The 27,270-nt window shown below is 29.3% G+C and overlaps 2 protein-coding genes across 5 annotated transcripts; one reads left to right on the plus strand and one right to left on the minus strand.

The window, feature by feature from the left end:
- The first annotated feature begins 486 nt into the window (after nucleotides 1-486).
- On the plus strand, nucleotides 487-10,356 carry LOC103573658 (golgin subfamily B member 1). Of its 4 annotated transcripts, none has more exons than XM_053740660.1 (13): nucleotides 488-801; nucleotides 896-1,285; nucleotides 1,561-2,135; nucleotides 2,212-2,691; nucleotides 2,761-2,972; nucleotides 3,044-3,206; nucleotides 3,286-3,577; nucleotides 4,731-4,963; nucleotides 5,032-5,175; nucleotides 5,253-5,417; nucleotides 7,341-7,498; nucleotides 7,609-7,735; nucleotides 7,825-8,000. In XM_053740660.1, the coding sequence occupies exons 2-13, from the start codon at nucleotides 1,108-1,110 to the stop codon at nucleotides 7,921-7,923; spliced, it is 2,826 nt and encodes a 941-aa protein (XP_053596635.1). In that variant the 5' UTR covers nucleotides 488-801; nucleotides 896-1,107; the 3' UTR covers nucleotides 7,924-8,000. The 4 variants fall into 4 exon arrangements, with proteins under 4 accessions (XP_053596637.1, XP_053596635.1, XP_053596636.1 ...); XM_053740661.1 differs by having other exon boundaries at nucleotides 488-786; XM_053740662.1 differs by lacking the exon at nucleotides 7,825-8,000 and adding an exon at nucleotides 9,973-10,356 and having other exon boundaries at nucleotides 487-1,285.
- Nucleotides 7,911-11,847, minus strand: LOC103573655 (uncharacterized). Its single transcript, XM_008552824.3, has 5 exons — nucleotides 11,636-11,847; nucleotides 11,415-11,544; nucleotides 11,218-11,329; nucleotides 8,099-8,228; nucleotides 7,911-8,000 (listed from the first exon to the last, which is right to left on the minus strand). Exons 1-5 carry the CDS (start codon nucleotides 11,766-11,768, stop codon nucleotides 7,963-7,965), a joined length of 543 nt encoding a protein of 180 aa, XP_008551046.2. The 5' UTR covers nucleotides 11,769-11,847; the 3' UTR covers nucleotides 7,911-7,962.
- Nucleotides 11,848-27,270: the final 15,423 nt, after the last annotated feature.

Genomic DNA, 27,270 nt, shown 5'->3' on the forward strand with positions numbered 1-27,270 from the left:
TAGATATAGATTTCCTTCGTCATTTATAACCTTAAAAAATGTCAGCTTCCAACTCCTTTAAATATTTTGTTTTTTCTCTAAATATACGATTGTTACAATCGATTTTTGGTGAGTTGATTGTACAACTTAAACGTTGCTCTCAAATGATCGATTCTTCTATAAAAAAATTTTTTTTAATAAAATAATAATTTATTATATAACGAAAATCCATTTTAAAATTGGTTTAATCTTGTTTATTTATTGCTGTAATAATATTATAATTAAATCAATGGTCATAAAATAATTTTTTTTTAAATAAAACATTACCAGTTAAATTTTTCTTTTTATTTATTAAATTCGCCCCATTTTAATTCAAACTAAAAAGAATTTAATTTTTTTTGTAATTTTTTTCATTATAATATTGAACTTCAAATTCAAATTTAAAAATCGATCTTTACAATCGATTGTTGAGTTATCGATTGTACAACTATATAGTTGATTAAGAAAAAAACTGCTTTCTTTTTGCTAAAATTAATTGATTTTTCGATTAATCGATTGTTTATGGACGCTTAATTGATGACATCGATTGTCTAGTTTCGATTGTATTCGATTATAAATAATCGAATATTAGCACCCGATTGTCACAACACTAACAATGGTGTATTTAAGGCTGGGCCGTACTAAACGAATTTTTGAATTTTACTTTTCTTTTAATTTGTTAATCAATTGTTATTACAGCAATTTTTATAGCTTCCAAAAAAATGTGTAGGACAAACTTATTTGGAAGGTTTTCATCATTTGAGTGACGTAATTATTCTAAACGTAATTAGAAAAATAAAATTCGAAAATTCGGTTAGTACTGCCCACCCTTAACTAATTTAGATTATTTTTGTCAATTTTACTCAACGCGAGGCAGCACCTTCGACTATAAATGCATAAATTATAAATGTATATTTACCAGGATATGCGCTAATGCGCTGTTTGAAGTTTGACATACATGACTATAAAAACATAAATATCAATTTATGAATGACATGATTTAGAAAATATTTACAAAATAATGTTTACTTTTTTATTAAGAATATTTATCATGAATGATTTATTTTCTTATGTAATATCTTATAAATAATGGATACTGCTTCTGATGAATCAGATATTGATATTGATAAAGTCAGTGAATTAGTTGAAAATTTAGAAGAACTTGATAATAATTTATTCGGTGATAATCGACAAAAGAAAAGTTTATTTGGGATTGAAAAAACTAAACAAAACGTTAAGGAAACACAGAAAAAAGTTATTTTTCGAGGTAAAAATAATTATAAATTCTTATGATACTGAAGTTAGCTGACGTCTTGTAATTTTTTGATTTTATTTAAAATTAAATTATAAAAAAAAATTATTTAAAAAATTGCGCCTATAGTTTTTTTTAATTTTCTACAAGTGAATATCTTTAGTTTTTATTTTATTGCAATCGATTTAAAAAAAAAAAAATCCGGAAATTTTTAATTGTCTGTTAACTTCAGGATCATAAATTCTTTTAAATGATTTTTTTTTTATTTTCTGATTTATTTTTTATTTCAGATTTTAATGACGATCCTTTGGATGATTTGTTAGGTGATAGCAATCACTTAAATAAAAATACATTTTCAAATAAAAATGACAATAAAATATCAGATTTATTTGGAATTAAAAATACAGAAAATTTAAAGTCTGATACAGGTATATCAAAAAGTACTGAATTTAATTTTACTTTAAATAAAAATGAAGAAAAAAAATCATTTAATGATAACTGGGAAATTACTAAGCCACAGTCAGCTACATCACAGCCAATAGTATCAAAGACTTTTGAAAATTCAAATAATAAGTTAATTATTTCTTCGAAATCAAGTCTACCAGGCAGAGCTAAAAAATTATTAATAATGGAAGATTTGTTTGGATGTAAATCACGAGCAAGTTCTACAAATGAAAATAGTCATGAAAAATCTATATCTAAAAATTTTGGTTCTGAAGAAATGATTTCATCATCAAAACCTGCCCAATTTACTCTTTCTACCTCTAGTGGTAGAGAACCTAGAAGAGCAAGGCCTAAATCTATAAATCTCAACGATACTTTAGGATTTTTAGATTCACAAGAGCAAGTAACTCAAACAAAAGAAGTAGGACAATAAACATGCCAATAAATTCATTAAAATTCACGTAAAATAATAATAATAATTTTTTTTTAACATTTAGGAAAATCTAGAACAAAAAGCTGCTAGTATAAGTGATATTCCATCAGAAAATTTACCCGCGTGGCTGGGTGGTACAAAAAAAACAACTAACGAAACTGATAAACAAGTGAATAATTCAGCACAAAAAACTGATAAATCTGATGTACAAAATAACATTATATCTAAATCTTTAATATTAAATCAAGACAATTTATTACAAAGAAATACTATTTCTCTGCCCGATATTTCTTCATTAACAGGAACACAATTTGATCCTCAAATTTCTATTGTTGCTATGCAGCAACAGGAACATGAGCTACAAGCTGCCACTATTTTGTCTAAACAAACTGACCAATTAAGTAGTATCGTAGAAGGTCAAAAAAGTAAATTGAATGAGCAAGAAAAATTATTCGATACATTAATTAAACAGCAAATTGATAGGCAGTTAATACTTGAAACTCAAATTAAATTACAGCAAGCACGAATAGATCATTACATTCAGGTTAGTATTCATTTATTAAATCCTGTATGCATTCAAAATAATTTATATTTTGTTTATTTATGTTATAAGGCACTCTCCAAACAGCAAATGACACTGCCGTCAGGTTTACAATTTGAAAATAAAGATAAAGATCCAATGACTGATAAACAAAATGATGAAAGAATATCATCTGAATATTTGTTACATACTTTAGAAGTAGAAAAACATAATTTAGAGCACTTAGTAGATATCATGAAGAATACAAATGAAAGAGAAATTAAAATTTTAGAAAATTCTTATGAGTAATTTTTTTATTTATTATAATTATCGATCCTTGATATAATTTATTGAATTTAAAATCTCGTACTTTCAGAACACAAATTCGTTTAATGCAAGAAAATATAAATAAACTTGAAGAAAGATTACGTGGACAAATAGCAGAAATTCAAAATGAATATGAGAAAAAAATAGAAAAATTATTGACTGAAAAAAATGAGCAAGAAATATACTTAAAAACACAAATAGAAAATCTTAAAGTATGATTATATTTTATTTAATAGAAAAACAAATATTTTATTTTTTTTCTTAATTTAACAAATATATAATTCCTTCTAGACAGATCAAATTCAAATTATAAAAGATATTCACATTCGACACTCACAGCAAGTTGATTTATTACAAAAGGAACATATTAAAACGTTAGAAAATATTTCTCGTGCCAAAGAAACAGAACAACAAACTATTGATTTTATAATAACTCATAAAACAGATGTTAACAGTATTCTTGAACGAGTACAGCACATTTCCGATGGGTTTGAAACGTTGTGTGATCAAATGAAAACTCGAGATCTTGACAGTGTCATTAAACGGGAAAGTAATTTAAAAAGACAAGAAGAAACGTTGAAAGGTATATCATATATTAGGGTGGCCCGTTTGAAACGATTTTTTTTTTCGCTTCCACATCAAAATATTGTTGTAGACATTGAAAAAAAAAAATCCCTGCAAGTTTCAGCTCTTAATTCTAATTTCAAGTTTAAGTTCAATACATAGGAAATTTTGGACTTCGTTTTTCATTCTCTACAACTCAGCCGCATTTCAAGTTATTGGGTCGCCGTTTGCCGCACTTTGTAGGTAATTTAATACTCTTTAAAATTCTCTCCAGTAATTTTACTCAAACTCAAATTGTTTCTTTTGTATTGGTTCTGAAAATCATTTTTTTCAAAAATAATTTGGGTTTTTAGTTGATATCAACAAAAAAGAAATTTACATTAAAAATGCAGATAGCGATTTTTTAGGAAATTAATTTCTCTACAAAAAAGGTTCTCTTATTTAAGTGGCTCGTTCTTCGTTCACGTGATATAGGGATTTTATTAATTTTGTAAATAAAATATTTTTCGAAAAAATTCGACCAAATGCCTTTTAATTTCAATTTTATAAAAGTAAATAATTTTCTTTTTATTAATTTTATCCATTAATGAAAATACGGAAGATTAAATTCGATAAGCTTCGGAAAAATTTTTGGCAAATATTTTATTTACAAAATTAATAAAATCCCTATATCACGTGAACGAAGAACGAGCCACTTAAATAAGAGAACCTTTTTTGTAGAGAAATTAATTTCCTAAAAAATCACTATCTGCATTTTTAATGTAAATTTCTTTTTTGTTGATATCAACTAAAAACCCAAATTATGTTTGAAAAAAATGATTTTCAGAACCAATTCAGAAGAAACGATTTGAGTTTGAGTAAAATTGCTAGAGAGAATTTTAAAGAGTATTAAATTACCTACAAAATGCGGCAAACGGCGACCCGATAACTTGAAATGCGGTTGAGCTGCAGAGAATTAAAAACAAAATCCAAAATTTCCTATGTATTTTAAATGGGAAAACTTCAAAATCAAACGAAAGTACTTGAAATTAAAATTATGGGCTGAAACTATCAGAGAACTTTTTTTTTATTTGGATTTGTTAAAAAGTTGAATTTTTTGTTTTAAATTTGAATAAAAAATTTTAAACGATTAATTAAATTCAACAATTAATTTTTAATAAAAAAAAAAATAGTGCTGATTGAATATCTAATCACCCAACAAGAAACAATGGATAGTGAAAGGAAACAACTAGTCAATATTGCTCAAAAATTAGAATCTGATACAAATGAAGTAACAAATCAATTTGTAAAAAATCATAAATTAGTAAATGAACGAGAAACAAGACTGGAAATGAAAGAAAAATCTTTTATACACGAGAGAAATTTATTTCATGAGCAAATAAAATGGGAACGAGAACATATACAGGTGAAAAAAAAACTAGTTTTTTAAAAATATTTTCCCGATAAAAATATTCTAAAATGAGTTTTGTATAGTGCTTAAAAGAAACATGGATCGCCGAACAAAAACAACAATTAAAGCTATTAGCTAATGAAAGAGAAGCTGTGGCTGCAGAAAGGGCCAAATTTGAAGTATTCAATAACTTGAAACTAAATTCTGATGATTTAATCAAGACTGAGGTTCATTTTTAATATAAATAAATATTTTTAAATTTATATTTCATCCTTTAGATTTTTTATTGATTGTATTGAAACAGTTAGAGGCAGCAATCAAAGCAGCGCATGATGCAACTCATCAAGCGAACGTAGAACGGCAGAGATGGCAAGAAAAATCAGAAAGTCTTTTAACAGAACAACGTCGAAATGAAATGAAAGAAAGACAACTAATGCAAAGGGCTAAAGATTTAGAAGAACTTACTCAGGTTTCATTTTCATTTATATCTAATATTGTTACTTCCTATGAATCTAAAAATTGTTACTTTCTAAATAGTACACTTGGCACAAAAGCTGGCTAAAAGTAAATTCAAAATAATTACCGAATAAGTCATTTGTAGGGTTCGTCAATTAAGATAATTTCTGAAAGACGTAAAAATTAAATATAATTTACGTAAGATATTCCATGGTGACCACAGATTTCGAAACTGAATTTCCATGACTTTTCCAGATATTCCAATCAAATAATTAAAAAATTCCCTGACCATATGTAGTAATATTAAATTATTGACAATATTTATTTAATTCAAAATTAAATGGTACAAGACAGTTCAATAAATAATCAATCATTGTCGGTAAATGAAACTTTATTTTATTTTTTGTTTTAAATCTATGTTTTTATATAACTTACTCTGTAATAAAATATAAATAAACTTTTCATTTTCACTAAAATAAATTTCATAAACAAGAACGTTTTATAGAATAGTAATAAATTATTAATGAAGTATACAAATATCAAATATGATGAAATTTATTAGTTCAATACTTATATGTATACTTTTAAACTTTTGGGTTTTTAACTTGTCAATATGCATGTTAATAGCTTGAAGATCCTGCAGATTGGTTTATACTAAAACTTTTTTTTCTAACTGCTTCATTTTTTCGTTGTTGGAATCAATTTCTACAAATTTTTTTTTTCAAGACGGTATTACAATCACATTCGCACCGCGCTACTCCCGCCCTCGCGGTTTTGATTCACTCTGGAAACACCCCGGAAACACGATGGAATCACGGTGGATCCAGGGTGGTTACAGGGTGGGTTTTTTGTCATTTTATCACCATGATTCCACGATGATTACACGGTGTACCCACCGTGATTCCACGTACACCGTGTAATCACCGTGGAATCTCGGTGAATACACCGTGGAATCAGGGTGGGTACACCGTGTTACCATCGTGGAAACACCATGTAACCACCGCGTATACACGGTGATAAAATGGCACAAACCCACCCTGGATCCACCGTGATTCCACCGTGTTTCCACTCCCAGGGTGTTTCCAGGCTGATTTAAAACCGTCAGGGCGTGTAAAAAAAAATTGTTGAAAAAAGAATAAAAAAGTGTTCACTATTCTAAACATAAAAACGTGACACAACGATGAACTTTTTGTAAACGATTTTCAAACCTCTGACAATACACAGAAAATAACAATTGACTTAATACTACAAATTAACATTTTTCAGTACAAAATACGTTTAGAAAAAATTAATTTTGAACTATTTCAAAACGTTTTTCGTTTTAGCATATTTTAATAATGCAAGGATATTTATTGATTTTTCTCTTGAATTTTCAAAAGTTTAAAAAACGTTCAAAAATAGTTCGTCGTTGTGTCACGTTTTGAAGTTTACAATAGTCAACACTTTTTTAACCTTTTTTTAACAACTTTTTTTTTACACGGGCTGTTTGAATAGTTTCGATAGAAAAAAAAAAAATTATCCGCTTTTTTCAGTCAGAAGAATAGAAAATAAAAAACTTACCAGTTTTATGACGGAATTCCATAACTTTTCCCTGATTTTTCCAGTTTATTTATAATTCCTTGGCATTTCCAGGTTTTCCAAAAATGTGACCACCATGAATATAAAAATAAGTTAATTTATAATCATATTAATGTTTTATATTTCTGATTGACTTGGATTTGTTAATGATAACTTCAAGTATTTTATTTTAAATTTGAGAAAAATTTTCAACGGAGTAAATATTAATTACTAATTTTATGAAAAAACATCAAACGCATTGAATGAAAAATTGTGAATAAAATTGAAGATTTTAATAATTTTTTATCTTATGATAACTTGTCTTTTCTATTGAATTAAGAAATGTGATAACTATAAAAAATTTTCTTTACATTATTAGGCAGCTGTCATTAAACGTGAAGAGGGTTTACAAGCACTTAAAGAAGCACAAAGAATTGAAAAACAACACAAAGATAAATTAAATCAATTACAATCACAGCTTGAAGCTTTAGCCGATCGAGAAAGTAAAATCGCTGCTGAAAAAATAACATTAGCAAGGTATTTTATTTAAACATAAGACAATCAATTTAGTTTTGATTACAATTATTTTATCATATGTACAAAATTTAATTATAATAAAAAAATATTAACTGTAATTTTTGTTTTAGAGAAAGATTATCATTGAGAGTATATCAGGTTGAAAAATCAGAGAAAAATATAACAAATGACTCATATCACAATCAAGTAAAAGAGTCGACTTACACGTCTCCTGCACGAGTACCAACTCATTTTAATGTGAGTAAATATAAATAAAAAACTCATTACAAAAATAGCAATTAAATAAAAATTAAAAATGTCAATAATCTTTATAAATTTATGTCCAGGATATAGTTGATCCTCAACTTTTGCTTTTAAAACTAAATTTGAACAATAAATTAGATACATCTCACCAATTACTTACTGACATGCAAGAATTAATATAATTAAAAGAAAAAAAATAATAATTTATTATACTTTAATGGTTACAATTCCAGTGTTGGGTCCAAAGAAATGTTGTTTCCTACAAAAATTTCATTAATACAGATATGAGTATATTATGAAAACATATTATAAATACATGTGTTAGAAAAAAATATATAAATAAAATGACTATATTACCATCTATACTTGTATCTGTTAAATCTGAAGAATTTTGAAGAATATGTAGATTTGTAATCATCACTTCAACTTTGTCCGTTGTGATTTTATAATTCCGAATTTCATTTATTAGATTTTCATTGGGTGTTTGCTAGAATTATAAAAATATAACTACATTATATGCATTTAAATGATTAATTTAGAAAAGTGTAAAAAATTATCTGAAAAAATTTTACTATGAAATTCACATTTTGGCACAAATATGACTTTCATAATAACTTTATTCCGACAAATTTTAATCAGGACGAGGGATATAAAAAGGATTTATTTATTGAATTTTATAATGAATAATTTATAATAAGATTTATTAGAATATAAATTGAAATTATCATTTGTTATATAATTTTAACCCTCAACGGACACAAGGGGTCATCTCACTGTTTTTGATCAGCTGTAGAAATAAAACTAATCGATTATTTTACTTTCAATTTTATAGAATTATTATTGAAACATATTTATAAAAAATTAGGATTGATTTTTACCAAAAAGTTACTTTTGAGTTATAAAAAATATTTGACCAAAAAATGGAAAAAATAATTTTGTGCTAAAAATAGTCTTAACTTCTTTAATTTTTAATATTTTGAACCAAATCGTTCGGCAAATTATTAAGGAATAAATTTTCTTAAATTCGATTCACTACAAAAAAAAAAATAACCTACATGTACTTTTGTTTGAAATTGATTAGCTATTGAGATAATTGGAGTTGAAACTTCATAGAATTAGATATAGAAATTCGGAGCCAAAATTTCTTTCAAGTATTCTAGATCCATAACTTTGAAGGGTCAAATGTGATTTAAAAATATTTGTTTGCTTTATCAGCGTGGCCACGAAGAAGTGATTTTAAAATTCCTTGATATTTCCCGGGTTTCCAGTAAAGTTTTTCATGTTTTTCCCTGATTCAGAAATTTTACTCGTATCATTAAGTTATTCAAAGTTTTGATTATATTTTCATTGTCAATAATTAAATTTGATGATTAAATCATGCGAGAAAGCAAAAAGAAGTCAATAAAGTAAATCACCATGGCCTACTTTTGATTATTTGATGTTAAAAATATGTAAGTTAAAATTTTTAATAAGAAATTTTGTAATTAAAATAGAGTAAATTATAATTAATTTAGAGTACTTTCTTTATTGAAATTCTTAAAATTTGTGATATTATTAAGCACCATTCCAAGAATTTTCCGCTAAATTTTCATAAAAAAATATTGGAAAATAAGCCAGTGGTAGTGGGGAGAACCGAGTCACCTCAACAAAAAGTCTATGTCGTAGGCAGGATAACTCAGGACTGCTTCATCCGAAATCAAAAAACCAAAAAGATTTCTTTAGTACATAAGTTTATCTTAGATTTGAAGGAAGGATTTGTTTTTTTTCAATAACTACTTATTTCGTAATTAAACAAAAGCAGAAATTTCTGGCAAAAATCAATGTACTTGAAGATCGAAACGTTTTTCGCGCAACAAAAATGAAAAAAAAATTTGTGATTCGACTGCTGAAGGGATAGTTCCGGAAGTTGGGGACGGTCTAAGATTTTCGACTGACATACCAGCATCTATATGTGGAATATTTCAGAAATCTAGTCATTCAGTAGAATTTTACTTTCAATTTTTTTGCACGACTCATGATGCGAAGTATCAGAGTGTGCTTTACGATCGAAAATTTTTTTTTTTTTTTTTCATTGCACGAAAAACGTTCCGATTTTCTAGTACACAAAAATCAGAGTTTTTTGAGATTGCACCTTTACCAAAAATTCAAAAATGAATATTTTGTTTATTCCTTTATTCAAATCCAAGATAAACTTATGTACTAAAGAAATCTTTTTGGTTTTTTGATTTCAGATGAAGCAGTTCTGAGTTATCCTGCCTACGGCATGGAGACTTTTTTTTTTTTTTTGAAGTGACTTTTTTACAAAAATTTAGCAAAATATTTTTGAAATGTTGCTTAATAATGTCTGAAATTTTAATAATGTTAATAAAGAAGGTGTTATGAAAAAAAAAAATCTTAAAAATATGCTCCTTTTTTTGTTTCTCAGACCAGCTTTTCCCCTTAAGGAATATTAAAAAAATTCGAAATCTTTAGGTGATTTTCAACTCCAAGATAAATAGTCGTACAACAAAAACAAAAAAGTTCAATTGTAGCTTCAAGTGTCTAGTTTTCTGATCTGGTCTTGAAACTTTATAGTATGCACGGTTCCGTAGTAATAAAAAATCAATGATAATTACCGAAAAAAAATTATTGAAGCCCGTACACCATTTGTAATACGAGCAAAAATTAAAAAAATTTTTTTTTTCGATGGTTTTCTTATGAATACTCCGGGACCGTGCATAATAAAAAATTTCAAGACCAGATCAGAAAACTAGACACTTGAAGCTACATTTTAACTTTTTTGTTTTTGTTGTCAGACTATTCTCTTCTGGGTTACAGCCTGTTAAAAATCACTTAAAGATATTGAATTTTTCTAATTTCTTTTAATTTTTGTGACTAACAGTGTATTATTGAAAAATTTTTAAACTTTTAACTGTCGCAATTTAATTCCCGGATACTTATTGAAATTCCCTGACGTTTTCATGATAATGCCCGGTTGTATAAAATTCCCTAATCATTTCCGACATTCCCGATTTGTGACCACCCTGTTTATATCAGCTTGATTCACAGCTCGAGATTGGGAATCAATTATAGATAAATTACATTAAATTAAGTCTTTTTGTTGTGTATATCTATTGAAATAATCTGAAATTCATACAAAACTCATGACATTATAAATTAATCTATAAGTAATACAAATTTACAAAATATCGTGTTTACAGCAAATTTACAATAAATGGCCAGGATAAATTCATAGCAATCATAATGGTGTCGAAATAAGAATTTTACAATGAAAAAGTTTTTTTTTACGGGAAGTGAATTCCATTATTAAGGTAAAAAAAGGCCTAGTACCCGATCACTCCATGTATTTGTATATTTACATTTAATAAAATTTAGTAAATATAGATATACAAATACATGAGTGATCGGGTTTTAGTACCCTGATCGGGTACTAAATCTCTTACCTTATAGTAGCTTTTATTTTATAAAAAACTTACCACTAAAGTATACGTTCTAGATAATTTTAATTTTTCTCCTGGATCAATATTTGTATTAATTTCCAAAGAAGTTAGAAATAACATTGCATCTGATATATAACTTATTATGGCACTAAAATAAAAAAAAAAAATCAAATATAATTAATCAATTTTTATACTACTATTGTGAATCGTAAAAATAAATGTCACATCTTTACTTATGTTCAACATTAGAAATGGGCAAACTTATTTCGTTACTGGATTCAGAAAGTTTTTGAATAACATGTTTGTAAGATGTTATAGAATTTGAAGAAAGGTTTATTTGTTCTGAATCCTTATTACTCTCATCTGAAATATTAATCATTATAATATAGTTCAAAATCTATTTATATTTATTGTTAAAAAAAAAAAGAAGTTATTAGTCAACAAAAATGATAACCTATCAAGTCCCCTATATTTTTGAGATCAATATCTACTTCAGTAGCTTTTATTTTTTTTTTATAACTTATTTTTAAATTGAAATTATTTTTATATATACTTATATCATTTAAAACATTTTTTAATGATTCCATTTATAACTTCATCAAAAAAATTTCGAAAATTTCACTAAGGTAAGTAGTGTTGTAACATCGAATTCGATTAATCGAACAATCGATGTTTCTGTTTCGATTGTCGATATTTTTTAATCGATTGTAACTTGTAAGGCATTCAATTAATCGAAAAAAAGTCGATTTCAATTTTAAAAAATGATTTTTTAACAAAGGTTTTTTCAAAAATAGCTTTTATTTAAGTTCGTTATAAAAATATAAATCTTTTGTTTCAAATTCAGAAATATTATTCGTCGGTCAAAAAAAAAATAGTAGATATAAATTTCCTTCGTCATTTATAACCTTCAAGTTTCATTAGCGTGAATCAAGGAAGGGCAAGTAAAATACTTGATGTATTATACAGTTTCATACATGTATAATACTAGGTAGAATACTGGTTAAGTTTTCTACGTGAAGTATTATTACGTCGAGTATGTTGGCACCATCTATTGAACTCGAGTTGGGATTTTTTTGTAAAAACAGTGCGCGAAGAGACGATTTGAAAGTTATTTTTATCGTAAAAACTTACAGTCATACATTCTTTTTGAAATAATGGGTTTTCGGCAATGAGAGTGAATTTGTGAATGCCCGGGGAAAATGTTCAGATTTGATCTGGTTTGATGAAATTTTAAGAAAAGTTTAATTTAACGCCGTTTAACCCTGCCTAAGTAATGATACATTCTCATTTTAGTACAATGAGAAAAATTTTATTACTTGCTTAAAAATAAGTGCACAGTAATGACTAATATATATTTTTGTAGGAAATTTCCTGCTCTTCAAAAAAGGTCTCATATTTTTTCGTGAATCCAACTGTTTAAGAGATATTAAAGGTCAAAGTTTGATTTGTTTAAAAAAATTGGCGTTTTTGTTTGAAATTTGATTACTCTCCAGCACCCAGACATAAAATTGAGTGCTATAAATTTTCTTGTAGGAAATTTATCGCTCTTCAAAAAAGGTTTCTTACACTTTTTTTGTAAATCCAACCATTTAAGTGATATCGAAGCTCAAAGTTGATAGATTCGAAAAATAATGTTTTTCGATTAAAATTCTATAACTCTTCAGCAAACAGATATTTACTGAAGCTTTCAATAATTTGGTATCGGAAATTTACTACTCTACAAAAAAGGTCTCTTTGATGTTTTTGATAAACTCAACCGTTTAAGAGATATTTAAACTCGAAATAAAAGAAATTTTTTATATCATCGGAGAAAAATTTTGAGTTGGTTTGTGAAACTTTTCTTTCAACTCGAAGCTTAAATATCTCTTAAACGATTGAGTTTATCAAAATAATCAAAGAGACCTTTTTTGTAGAGTGGTAAATTTCCGATACTAATCTATTGAAAGCTTCAGTAAATATCTGTTTGCTGAAGAGTTATAGAATTTTAATCGAAAAACATTACTTTTCGAATCTATCAACTTTGAGCTTCGATATCACTTAAATGGTTAGATTTACAAAAAAAGTGTAAGAAACCTTTTTTGAAGAGCGATAAATTTCCTACAAGAAAATTTATAGCACTCAATTTTATGTCTGGGTGCTGGAGAGTAATCAAATTTCAAACAAAAACGCCAATTTTTTTAAACAAATCAAACTTTGACCTTTAATATCTCTTAAACAGTTGGATTCACGAAAAAATATAAGAGACCTTTTTTGAAGAGCAGGAAATTTCCTACAAAAATATATATTAGTCATTACTGTGCACTTATTTTTAAGCAAGTAATAAAATTTTTCTCATTGTCCTAAAATTAGAATGTATCATTACTTAGGCAGGGTTAAACGGCGTTAAATTAAACTTTTCTATTTTTTTTTATTATTTTTGGATCACAAATAAATAATTTTTATTATGTCCAAGTAAAAAAAATCTAATTTGGTAAATAACGGACACCCTAATGAATAGGTATGAATAAATCTGATATGATCTGTTCAGATCACAGTAGATCTAGGTTGATAGAGAACTTTCTGTTCAAGAATCAGCCTGTCTAGATCTGAATAGATCTAATTTGATCTGGGTAGATATAGACAAAGAGCAGTACCCAATCTTGAGCCAAGCATGGGCAAATATAGGTGTGCCAAAGCTAGTTTCCCCAATGCTGGGTCAAGTAGGGGCCCTCCGTTCAACTCTGGCAGCTCCTGCACGGGAAGCTATTTTATTCCTAACAAAATAGTCTGAATTCGATTGAGTAGTATGCATTTTAACGATAGTCTTATGGGTAAACCAGCAGAAAAAACCAGACTACATGTATGCCTAGAGATAACCGTATATCAATGTATATCGGTTTATAAATTTCTATTTTTTTTTCATCTATGTTCATATATGTTCATACATGAGCTTATACGGGCTGTATATCGGCTAAAATCTTTTTATGTTCCTTCATATACACAGAAAAAAAATTTGACTTGGCCCAAGATCATTTTTGCCTTCATTTTTTTATTCTTGGGCTGAGTAATTGGGTTTTTTTAATCCGAGAACATTTTCTTCGACTAATATTATAAAAAAATAGTCTGACGGAATCCAGTTTTTTTATTTTTAGGCGAGAGTAGAGCATACCTACGCTCACGCTTAAGGCATGCAATATTGTATCAAGAATAATTAAATTTTAATTCAAGTTTAATAATCTTTGTTTAAGAATATTTATTTTAAGTCAAATTTATTTTGTTTCTAATCAAGTAAAAAAAACTATCAAAACAAGTGTTATGTCCTCAACAGCCTCAGGTGCCTCCACCTGTTAATTAATTAGTAAACTTGAGATATATAAGAAGCGCGCATTTAAAATCCATTTGAAATAATATATTAATATCCTACAACACTTATTGCGTCTTAACAATATGAAGTAAATAAATTAAATCACAAATCGTCGTGGCACATACTCATTAAATTATATATTTTTATTATAAGAAAGTTAAATAAATAGATGGATAAACTTTATTTTATATTTAGAGAAACATAAATACAGTTTGAGTGGTCTTGGAACGTTTTCTGTCACCTGATACTTAAAACCTAAACAAAACACACGCATAAAAATCATGAATAGGCCCTTGTTCTAAAGTTGACAGTAAATATGGTTATAAACAAATACATACTCTATAAGCAAACAAGAAAAGGAAATATATAATAAATAAATCTTATTTATAAATGAAAACCATATCACAGGAACTTAACTATTATTGTTAATATATATATTTTTATATTAAATAAAGAGTGATTCATATAATAAATGAATTAATAGAAATATTGAAATATAGCATTAGAATAATTATAATGATGTTTCACGATAAATGATAATGTCAATTGTAACGAATAACTAAATATAGAATAATTATAGAACACACCTCTGATAGTCTAGAATATTTAACCGAATGATTGTATCCAAGTACGGGAAAATAGAATATAAATAATATAAGTAATAAGAAGATATAGAATGGATAAAGTAAAGAACGTAAATGTATAAGCTTATATCTCCAATTCGTATTAGTAGAAAGTATAAATGTATAAGTATAATATTTAGTAAAGAACATAGATATATAAGTATTTATACATATAAGCATGAGTGTGAACATGAGAGTAGTGGGGAGAAGTTGGAGAGTGGAGGTCCGAGATCTCTCTGCCGTCTGATGTAACTTGACTTCTCTCCGAGAACTCTTTACGAATACAACTGTTATTACTGATCAAGTTTTATTCATACTTTATAATAAAATTCAGTCTTCAGATAAAAGTTATTTTATCAATTACATCTATCCTTAATCATAGTTTAATTATTTCATTAAATAACAATCATAATCATCATCATCGTAGTAAACAATAAATTTATCCACTGTTTTCAAATTCAAAATTTGGTCCCGCGTGACAACGATCTACCCACTGTCCAGGAGGTGGCGTCAGCTCCGATCCTAGTAACCTCCCAGGACATAACACAAGATACTTTTCTGTCTTGGTTGGTGAGTTTAGTAAATTGTCACAATATATATCAACATCTTGTTATGTCCTGGGAGGTTACTAGGATCGGAGCTGACGCCACCTCCTGGACAGTGGGCAGTTCGTTGTCACGCGGGACCAAATTTTGAATTTGAAAACAGTGGATAAATTTATTGTTTACTACGATGATGATGATTATGATTGTTATTTAATGAAATAATTAAACTATGATTAAGGATAGATGTAATTGATAAAATAACTTTTATCTGAAGACTGAATTTTATTATAAAGTATGAATAAAACTTGATCAGTAATAACAGTTGTATTCGTAAAGAGTTCTCGGAGAGAAGTCAAGTTACATCAGACGGCAGAGAGATCTCGGACCTCCACTCTCCAACTTCTCCCCACTACTCTCATGTTCACACTCATGCTTATATGTATAAATACTTATATATCTATGTTCTTTACTAAATATTATACTTATACATTTATACTTTCTACTAATACGAATTTAAGATATAAGCTTATACATTTACGTTCTTTACTTTATCCATTCTATATCTTCTTATTACTTATATTATTTATATTCTATTTTCCTGTACTTGGATACAATCATTCGGTTAAATATTCTAGACTATCAGAGGTGTGTTCTATAATTATTCTATATTTAGTTATTCGTTACAATTGACATTATCATTTATCGTGAAACATCATTATATTATTCTAATGCTATATTTCAATATTTCTATTAATTCATTTATTATATGAATCACTCTTTATTTAATGTAAAAATATATATATTAACAATAATAGTTAAGTTCCTGTGATATGGTTTTCATTTATAAATAAGATTTATTTATTATATATTTCCTTTTCTTGTTTGCTTATAGAGTATGTATTTGTTTATAACCATATTTACTGCTAACTTTAGAACAAGGGCCTATTCATGATTTTTATGCGTGTGTTTTGTTTAGGTTTTAAGTATCAGGTGACAGAAAACGTTCCAAGACCACTCAAACTGTATTTATGTTTCTCTAAATATAAAATAAAGTTTATCCATCTATTTATTTAACTTTCTTATAATAAAAATATATAATTTAATGAGTATGTGCCACGACGATTTGTGATTTAATTTATTTACTTCATATTGTTAAGACGCAATAAGTGTTGTAGGATATTAATATATTATTTCAAATGGATTTTAAATGCGCGCTTCTTATATATCTCAAGTTTACTAATTAATTAACAGGTGGAGGCACCTGAGGCTGTTGAGGACACAACAATCTCAAACCAAGAACTTTTTTTGCGTGGCAGAAGAACATTTACTCTCAGTTTGAGAAAACTACATTATCGACTCAAGACAACGGTCTATTGGAATGAGAAAATTTTAATTTTGATTTAAATAAATTATAATCTTAACTTAATAAAATAACTTTTCTTGAATCATGCAAATATTTATTTAACGGAAGACATAAAATTCTCCCATTGATGATTTTTTTTTCTTGACTTAAAAAAAACGTAGTCTCGATTTGTTCAGTCACGAGCTTGATTAGTTTGAATCAAGCTTCGTGCATTTCCGCTCGGTTCGGGAGTTGCCGGGCTCGCTACTGACTGAAGGTCAGAATAGTGCCGGGTCACTCGCTATTTGGGCCCGGCACATACAATTTCTAACTCAAGACCGTGTCAAGACGTCTTGAGAACCCATTAAAAGCTGACCAATCACATAATTCGTTTTATATTGGTCAGCCAATGAGAGAGTTCGCTATCAACTGCTACCTGTTGGCGCGCTTTTAAGCCAATGGGAAAATTCTTTATATGCAGCAAGGCTGCCATGTCGACACCAAGCTTCGCGACGACTCAACGACGCTACCATCTATTATTCTACAGCGTGCTTTGCTACTTGCAACCTCGTGCTTGAAACCGCTTCTGTAATTAATGCCTTTGGTGATATTAAACTAAACTGCTACGCTGAATTATCCTCAATATTTAGTCAGTATATCAAGGCTGCTATTTATTGAGAATGTATAAATTGTTCTTTTGTTAGAAATTAATTGTAAAATTAATTTCCGTTGAGTTAACCGCTACTGACCACGTGTCCATTTATACGTGAATTATATCTTTGAGTTTGCATTCGCTATCGCGTATTATTTTCTAGTCGCATTCGCTCTTGAGTATAAGTTCTCATAATTTTAAAGTGTAAATAAATCTATAATTTATTTATTGATAAAATCTGTGTAATTTTTAATTGTTTAATTCACCTCGCCTAAACCAGATCCAACTGATTTATTCGCTCACTTTACACGATTCAAGAAAATAAATGGATCTAATTAAAAAAATATATCGACCTATATTTTTCAGTGAATCTAACCTAATATAAATATTAAATTTTGTCAAGCAGGAAAGTGTATGGCGTATATTCAGAACATCACAATACAGCAGTAGAGAGGATAAGAAATAAGCTCTCTCGATAAAATGGCTTATGAACAAATTGCGAAAAATAAATTGTTTGCTCATGGTAGGAATTGATCCCAGACCAATTCGGCATCACGCGAGAGCTTTACCAGTTATACTACCTGACCATTTCCTGAACGTTCGTTCACTTTACCCATATCCAGTAAGCACACTGTACAATGTAGAGTATGTCTACAGTACTGCCACTTTAGTATAGTACAGTTAGCTTTCCCAAGAGAATTTTTGCGTTGAGCCGTGAGCGCAGTTGCTGTTGGTTCAAACGTCTACGCTTACTTGCCGCAACACAACAACTATTTAAGCCAAGATATTTCTTACCATTGAATCGAGTACTTTTAATTCTTTACTCGAGTCACAAATCATCTCGATTCAAAATAAATTATTCTTCAAGAAAGAATATTTTACTTTTCGGACAATTGATTATATATCGGGGCAAAATATTTATTTTTCTCACTTTAAGAAAATATTTCTTACTTCAAGAATCATATATCGGTTAAATAAAAAAAAAATCTTATGCCAAGATGACTAAATTTAAGAAAATTTTGTTTTTGAACCAAGAAAATTTTCGTTTTCATTCAAAATTGCAAAAAATATTCTTGCGGCAAGAAAAAATTTCTTACGCCAAGATATCTTTTTTTTTCTGTGTATGTTAATATACGTTCATATATGATCCTATATGGACTGAATATCGGTTAAAAATACTTTATGTTATATCATATATGATCATACATGACCACTTATGATCTTATATGATTCGTGTATAAGTTAGAAGAAAATTTTTTTCCTTTATATATGTTCATATATAAACATGTATGACTCATATATGATTCATATATGATCTTATAGGTCATATCTAATTATACATGGCCATCAGATATGATCTTTTTTTACCAGGGTAGTTTTTTTATGATTAGATATAATTCTTTTATCTTTTATCAATGAAACAACATTTTCACACTTATGTCATTATAAAAATTTATTGGATGAGAAAAAAATTAATAACCCAGAGAGGAAAGTCCCACGGGCCCAGACTTGGCCCAATTTTGTAGAACCTTGGGCCAGGCTTGTAAGCCAGTCTTGGCCCAGTTCTGGTAAAAGTCTGGAATGATTATCTCGGGCTAAGCCTGGATGCCAGACCTAGCCCATACATCGAGAAAACGAATAAATTTAATTAAAAAAAATTTTATTATTATTGACCTTGTAGAGTTCATTGATCATTAACGGTTAAACTATCTAAGGGAGGTAAATGGTGTGAAAAAAACTTGGTGAAAATTCTGCTAGGCTCTGGGCGCAAACTGCCGTCCTTCTGATTGCTGGGTCCGAACGGTAGCTACTGGACAAACCTACTAATTTGAACTGATATATTTATATGATCTACTTATTAAACGCCCAAGGCTAGGTTACCCAATCTTGAGCCAAGCATGGACCAATACAGGTGTGCCAAAGCTAGGTTCCCCCGTACTGGGCCAAGTAGGAGCCCGATGTTCAACTCTGGCACTTCCTGCACAGGAACTCATGAAATAAAACTTTACAAGATTCATATGTAGATTTTGATGAAATGAAGAGATGAATTTTTTTTTTATTATTCTAGTCATTCTTTCAATAGTTACAGCTCAATTTCAATTCAGGAAATTTTATTGAAAAAATATTACATTCATCTGTAGTTCAGCTAAAAAGAATATATCCCGGGAAAGAAAATCTCATGCCTGACCGTATATGATCATATATGAGCATTCATATATGAAAATTGGCCATGTCTAATCATATATGGTTAGATATGATCATATATGATTAGATGTGATCATATATGATTAGATATGATCATATATGATATGTATGTAGGTTTGACAAAAATTGTGTAAACTAAAAAAATAATGTTTTAATTTTATTGTTCATTAACATTCATTGAAATTTATTTATTTATAGTTATTGGTCACTGATTATTAATTTTTCAATCGACGAAAAAGTATTCGGTATTTTTCTGGGATTCGAACCTGGATCCTTCTGCGTATCAGTTGAAGCTTGTATCACTCTGCCAAACCATGGACTTAATAGTTGAGACTATTCAATAGGTTTATATATTGATCTTAGAAATCTCCACAATCATTACGTTTATATCGATATTTTACATGGCATTTGAGAAGTTTGTTTTCTACTGTGGAATATCAGAAGTTTTTTTTATCTTTAACAAATTAAAAAAATAAAATTTAAACTTAAGTTCAACTTAAGTTTAACTTAAAAGTTAAACTTGAATTTTATCATATATGTTCATACCTGACCATATCTGATTTTATATGCGTTAAACATCGTGTAAATAATTTTTATGTCACTTTATATCTGACTATATCTGATTTCATAAAAGTTAAACAACTTGTAAGAAATTTTATCTATTATTATGTTCATTCCTGACCATATCTGATCTTACACGAGTCGAACATTTTTTGAAAATTTTTATTGTCCTTCATATATGATCATGCATGACCATATATAATCTTATATAGATTGTATATCGCTTAACATTTTTTTTATATTTTTTCATATCTGTTTATATATGTCCATACATGATCATATATGATCTTATATGGCCTGTATATCGGTTAAAAACTTTTAATGTATCTTCATATATGTTCATACACTAACGCAAAAAATTAAGGAACAAAAACATTTTATAAATTATTTAGTGATTTTTGGAAGGCTGTAACTTTGTGAAAAATAATCGTATCGAGATTTAAAAGAAGGCCATTTGGCAGCCGAAATGGAAGTAGATTTCTCATTATTTGATTATTTCATCCTTTCAAATAAACATTAATAACAAAATAAAATTTTTTTTTAACATTCTCGAATATTCTCTAGGTTATACAACAAAAAAATTTAAGTTAAATGCAATAAAATTTAAGAATTGAAATTAAAAAATTGAAAAAATTATCGGAATGATAAGTTGAATCGCGAAAATTGAAGTTAAAGAAAAAAAAAATTATCTACGAAAAAGTATTCTATGTTCTTTACTATAGAATTAATAGTTAATACGAAACTAAATAAAATAATTTAGGTTGAAATTTCAATTATGATAGATTTAAGTGTCATACTTGAAATAAGTAATATACACTGTAAATAAAACCAAATTGAATATAGGCACTTGAATTGAAAAATTAGGATTTTATAAGTGTTACACAGTAATAATATAAATTCAATTAGTTTCATAAATTTACTAAAGAATACAGTAGTTAGATTTCTATAGATTGTATTGAAAGTTGAATAACAAATGCAATAGCATAATTTCATTTAATGAGTGGTAAGATAAGAAATTTCATTGGTCTAGGCACATAAATAGGCATGAAAATGAAAGCTTATTTGATGAGCTTTCAGATGAATTTTATAGAAAGTCGATAAGTTATAGCATTCAAAAAATATCTAAGAAAGAATAAGTAAAAATATGAATTTTTGACATTTTGAAAATTTTGGAATGCTATAACCCATGTAGGAACTTACAAGCTCTGACAACGGGGCTAAGCACGGACCAGGACTGGGTAACCCAGCTCTGGCTCCCCAGTGTCGGCCCTAGCTAAGGCCCAGTCGTGGGCAACCTAGCTCTGGCTTCCCAATGTCGGCCCTAGCTTAGGTCCAGTCGTGGGCAACCTAACGCTGGCTTTCCATCCTTGGCCCGAGATTAAACCAGAACTAGTAAGCCCAGCTCTGGCTTCCTAGTGTCGGCCCTAGCTAAGGCCCAGTCGTGGGCAACCTAGCGCTGGCTTTCCGCTGTTGGCCCCAAACGAGACCCAGTCATGGGTAACCCTGCTCTAGCTCTTCAATATTGGCCCAAGCTTGAACCAGAACTAGTTCACCGAGCTCTGGGTTTCCACGGTAGACCCTAGCTAGGACCCAGCTATGAATAACTTCTACCCATACAGGAAGCCCCCGAGTTGAACGACGGGGCCATACCTGGGACATTATTGGGAAACCCGTCTTGGCAAACCTATGCTGTCCCATGCCTGGGCCATAACTGGGTAATTAGTATTGGCCATTCCAATGATTACCCAGGCTTGGGCCAAGACTGAATACCCTAGCCTCGGCCGTTGGATGGTTACCCTAACATCGGCCAACACTAGATAACCTAGCCTTGGCCAAGCCGAGAGTCACCCTAACTTGGGAATTATGGTGGTAGAGTAAGATAATTAAGCTGGGTTCTTGATAAATAATCAATTAAATTTAATAAATTTTTTTTTTTTAAAATTATGTAATTATAATATAAATAATACGAAATTATTTTTTTCTTTCTTAATCGAAAATATAAATTAAATTGCTCTTTATATTTCATAAAACCGAGTGGTTGTAGTAAAATGAACAAGTAGAACATATAAAAGTTTCAATTGAACGTTAGTAGGTTCGTCCAGTAGCCAGCGTTCAAACCCAGCAATCAGAAGGACGGCAGTTCGCGCCCAGAGCCCAGCAGAATTTTCACCGAGTTTTTTTCACGTTATTTACTTCACTTAAATAGTTTAAACGTTAATGATCACAAATTCTAGTACTTTAATAATAATAAATTTTTTTTTTTAATTGAATTTATGTGTTTTTTCGATGCATGGGCCAAGTCTGGCAACCAAGCATGGGCCAGGTCTGGCAAGCAAGCATGGGTCAGGGCTGGCAACCAGGCTTGGCACCCAGTTATCATTCCAGACTTCTACCAAGGCTGGAACAAGGCTGGCTTACAAGCTTGGTCCAGAGTTCAACATAGTTGAACCAAGCCTGGGCCCGTCGTACTTTCCTATCTGGGAACTTCTAAACTAATTGACCGATCGAGCTCATTTTTCGAACTCGATCAAGGTAATCACCCACAAAATACGCATACCAAGTTTCAAGGAGATCGGTTTGAAATTGTGGCTATAATCAGAGTGAAAACATAAATAAAATTATTTTTTATAATATTTTATAAATGTTCAAAACAATTTATCTATTAGATAAAATGGTTAAACCAATGAGCTATATAGTGAAAAGTGAAGGCAATCGAACGAGCTTTCACCTAGAACAAACAAAGATGAGCTATTTCTTTCCGTTTAAAAGTTACATCCAGTTAAATCAGTAAACAAATTTTTTTTTGAAAATTTTACCAAATTTAAATTAACCATAACTACGAAACTTATTGGCCGTATTGGCTCATCTTCGAACTCATCCAAGGTAATCGTCCATAGAATAAGTATACTAAGTTTCATTGAGATCGGTATAGAATTGTGGACGCTATCGTTGGAGAACGGCGCGTTATATTATATATATATATATATCTATATATATATATATATACATATATATATATATATATATATATATATATATATATACATATATATATATATATATATATATACATATATAAACTTTTGAACCAAATGTATTTTCTGACTCAACTCGTCAAGCTGAGTTTAGATGTAGCAAAATTTTTCGAAAATTCCATCATGAGGACAAATACAATAGATTGATTTCTATGAAATCTACTAAAAATTTTGTTTCCCATGTTATTTAAAGGGGAAATCGAATTTTCCGATGAGCGAAGCCCTTAACTGACTTAGAATTTTTTTTTAAGCGGGAATATTTTTTTTCTATAAATTGTTAGTTTTTCAGGTAGGACAGAAAAAAAAAAATTTTGCCTAAATATGAATCACTAGACTGTATCAAAATAAGTTTTGTTTTTTTTTTTCGATTAAACGTATCTTAAAAGTTTCTTCAATATGAAAAAAAAAATTCTTCTAAAGTTTGAGCTCAATATCTCAAAAATTGAGCTGGCGCAATGGAAGGTCTCCTTTCCCGTTTAAATAACATTGTAAAATTTTTTTTCAATTTTACTTTCGACTATCTTATAGAAAATTTAATTCTCTACAAAATTGTCTATGTCCATTTTTTTCTAAACTCAACAGAAACGAAGTTACAGAGGGCCGAATAGGAGAAAAAAAAATAATTAATGAATTAATAACAGAAAAAATTTATTATTTTAACTTATCAATTAATTAACTCAATATACTTCATTATTCATCAAAAATTTTTGAATTCAACATTATTTCAAATTAATAACAAAACAAAATTTACAATAAAACAGAAATTAATTATAATTAAAATTAATTTCCGTTTTAATTATAATTATAATTCATTTTGTTTTATTGTAAATTTTTTTTTGTTATTAGTTCGAAATAATGTTAAATTCAAAAATCTTTGATGAATGATGAAGTGAATTGAGTTAATTAATTGATAAGTTAAAATAATAAAATTTTTTCTGTTATTAATTCATTAACTATTTTTTTCCTCCTATTCGGCCCTCTGTAACTTCGTTTCTGTTGAGTTTAGAAAAAACATGGACTTAGAAAATTTTGTAAAAAATTAAATTTCCTATACGATAGTCGAGAGCAAAATTAAAAAACAATTTTCTTCGTGTAGTTATTTTAAAAATAAAGAAAAAAAAAGCGTCTATCGGTTGACCCTGCGGACCAGCCCCAAAACTTCCCGCTGTGTTCGAGTTCCTTAAGCTCGAAAACATCGCTGTAAATACATTTTCGAGCTCGAAAATACTTTTGTATACCATTATTTACGAAAAAAACCATTTTTAGCATTTCTTTCTCCCACGATATCTCTCGAACAAATTATCCAATTTTGATGTTTGAGGTGGCAATTGACGCATTCTAATAGATTCTAAAGCTGAATAGATTTTGGAATTATTTTGTAGAGTTGTTTCAAAAATATTCGCAAAAAACTGTTTTTCACCATCTCTTTCTCCCGCGATAACTCTCGAACGAATTATCCGACTGAGATGGCTAAGGCGGCAATCGACGCATTTTATTTTGTTCTAGAGCTGATTAGATTTTGAAGCTGATCGTATGAGCCGTTTCTGAAAAATCGATGAAAAACTAAAAAAAAAATCGGTCTGTCGGTTGACCCTGCGGGCCAGCCCCAAAACTTCCCGCTGTTTTCGACCTCAAAGAGCTCGAAAACATTAGTGTAGATATATTTTCGAGCTCTTCGAGCTCGAAAATGCTATCACACGCAATTGTTTTTTTATGATCTTTTCAAGCTCTAACAAGTTACCTGTTATGCTGAAGTTTGAAAATTTAAGAATCGAAAATCATCAATGAAGCGGTTTTTAAAATTTAGTTCCTAATTTTGTTCAGTAAAATAATTGTATTGAGGCAGAAATCAATGTCGGGGATCAAAATCAAGATTTAAATAAATTTTGACTCATGTAAGAAACAATAAAATATGAAATATCCGATAAAAATATTAAAAACTACGTTTTATCGATTTTTTTGTTGATAATATGATTTAAACTAAAAACCAAGTTCGATGACATTATATGATCAAAAGAAACCATAAAAAAAATGAGTTGGTATGATATCAGGCACATTTTAGTAAGTTATATTATGATTTATCCGAAAAAATAACATAAAATGTTATTTTTTTAACTTTTCAACGCCGATATCTTTTGAACTAATCAATCGATTTTCATAGTTGACGTGGCAATCGGCGCGTTTTATTGAGTTCTAGAGCTGATTAAAATTTGAAATCGATCGCGTCAGTCGTTTCAAAAATATTTAGAAAAAACCGTTTTTCACCATTTCTTTCTCCCGCGATAACTCTCGAACGAATTATCCGATTTTGATGTTTGAGGTGGCAATCGACGCGTTTTATTGAGTACTAGAGCTGATTAGATTTTGAAGTCGATCGTATAAGTCGTTTTTGAGAAATCAATAAAAAACTAAAAAAAAATTTCTTTTTTTCGTAATTCGCAAATATTTTTGAGTCTATTCGATCAAATGATCTGAAATTTTCAGGAAAGTTGAAGGCCAACAAGCTCTTTCGATTGCCACCTCAACCATCCAAATCGATTCATTAGTTCAAAAGTTACAAAGAGTTTACATACACACACACACACACACACACACACACACACACACACACACACACACACACACACACACACACACACATGCACACACACACGCGCGCGCACACACACACACACGCACCCCCCCCCCCCCCCCACACACACACACACACACACCCACATACACATACACACACTCGGACATTATTCTGAAAATAGTCAGAATAGCTTCCTAGGACTTTAAAACGTCGACATCTGATGAAAACTCGATTTTCGAAAATCGGGGTGAAAACAATAACTTCCCGAAATTTTTGAAAATCGTCGATTTTCTTTGCGGGAAGTTAAAAAAATTTTACAATGTTATTTAAATAGGAAAGGAGACCCCCCTTTGCGCCAGCTCAATTTTTGAGATATTGAGCTCAAACATCTTGAAGAAACTTTTAAGATACGTTTAATCGAAAAAAAAAAAAAAAAACAAAACTTGTTTTGACACAGTCTAATGAAACACCCTCATATATATTAATACGGTTTGTCGCTAGCTTGCTATCAGCTTGGCTGTCAGGGTATTAAATACACCCTGATAGCCACATTTTGCTCAGCAAGTTTTTCCAGTGAAACATTTTCGGCAAACTTAACGACAAGTTTCTGGCAAGCCTTCGCTGGATAATACTTACGTACAAGTTGATGTAAATCTGCGGCCGTGTACTAAATGCAATTTGACAGAAAAACTTGCCGTCAATTTGAAGTGAAACTTTCAATCAACTTAATGTCATCGTCTGACAGTAACACTTGTGGTCAAATTGAATTCAAGTTTACAGACAATCTACCGTCAACTTAACCGCAACCTTTTGCTCTTCAACTTTTGCTGTTAAGTTGACTTCAGATTCTGGACGTAGCTTGAAGTTAACTTGCAGTTATGGTGCCCTGATAGCACGAGTTGATCGTGACAAAGTTGGTCATTCATTAGTTTCCGACCAACTTGACGACAAGTTGTCAACAACTTTAGATTTTGCAACTTTTGGCTACAAGTTACCGCCAACTTTCTCAGAAAGTTGGCGCCAATGTGGAGCCGCAACTGGATTGCAAGTTTTTGAGGAAATTGAAAGTAAACTTACCGTCAACTTATGATCACCAACTTTTGCAAGCAACTTTTGCCACCAACTTTCTCAGAAAGTGTTCGTCAACTTATTGAATTTCCAACTTTTGCCACCAACTTTCTCAGAAAATGTCTATCAACTATTGGAGG

Source organism: Microplitis demolitor, chromosome 7 (genome assembly GCF_026212275.2).
Source record: "Microplitis demolitor isolate Queensland-Clemson2020A chromosome 7, iyMicDemo2.1a, whole genome shotgun sequence".
Classification (NCBI taxonomy): Eukaryota; Metazoa; Arthropoda; class Insecta; order Hymenoptera; family Braconidae; genus Microplitis; species Microplitis demolitor.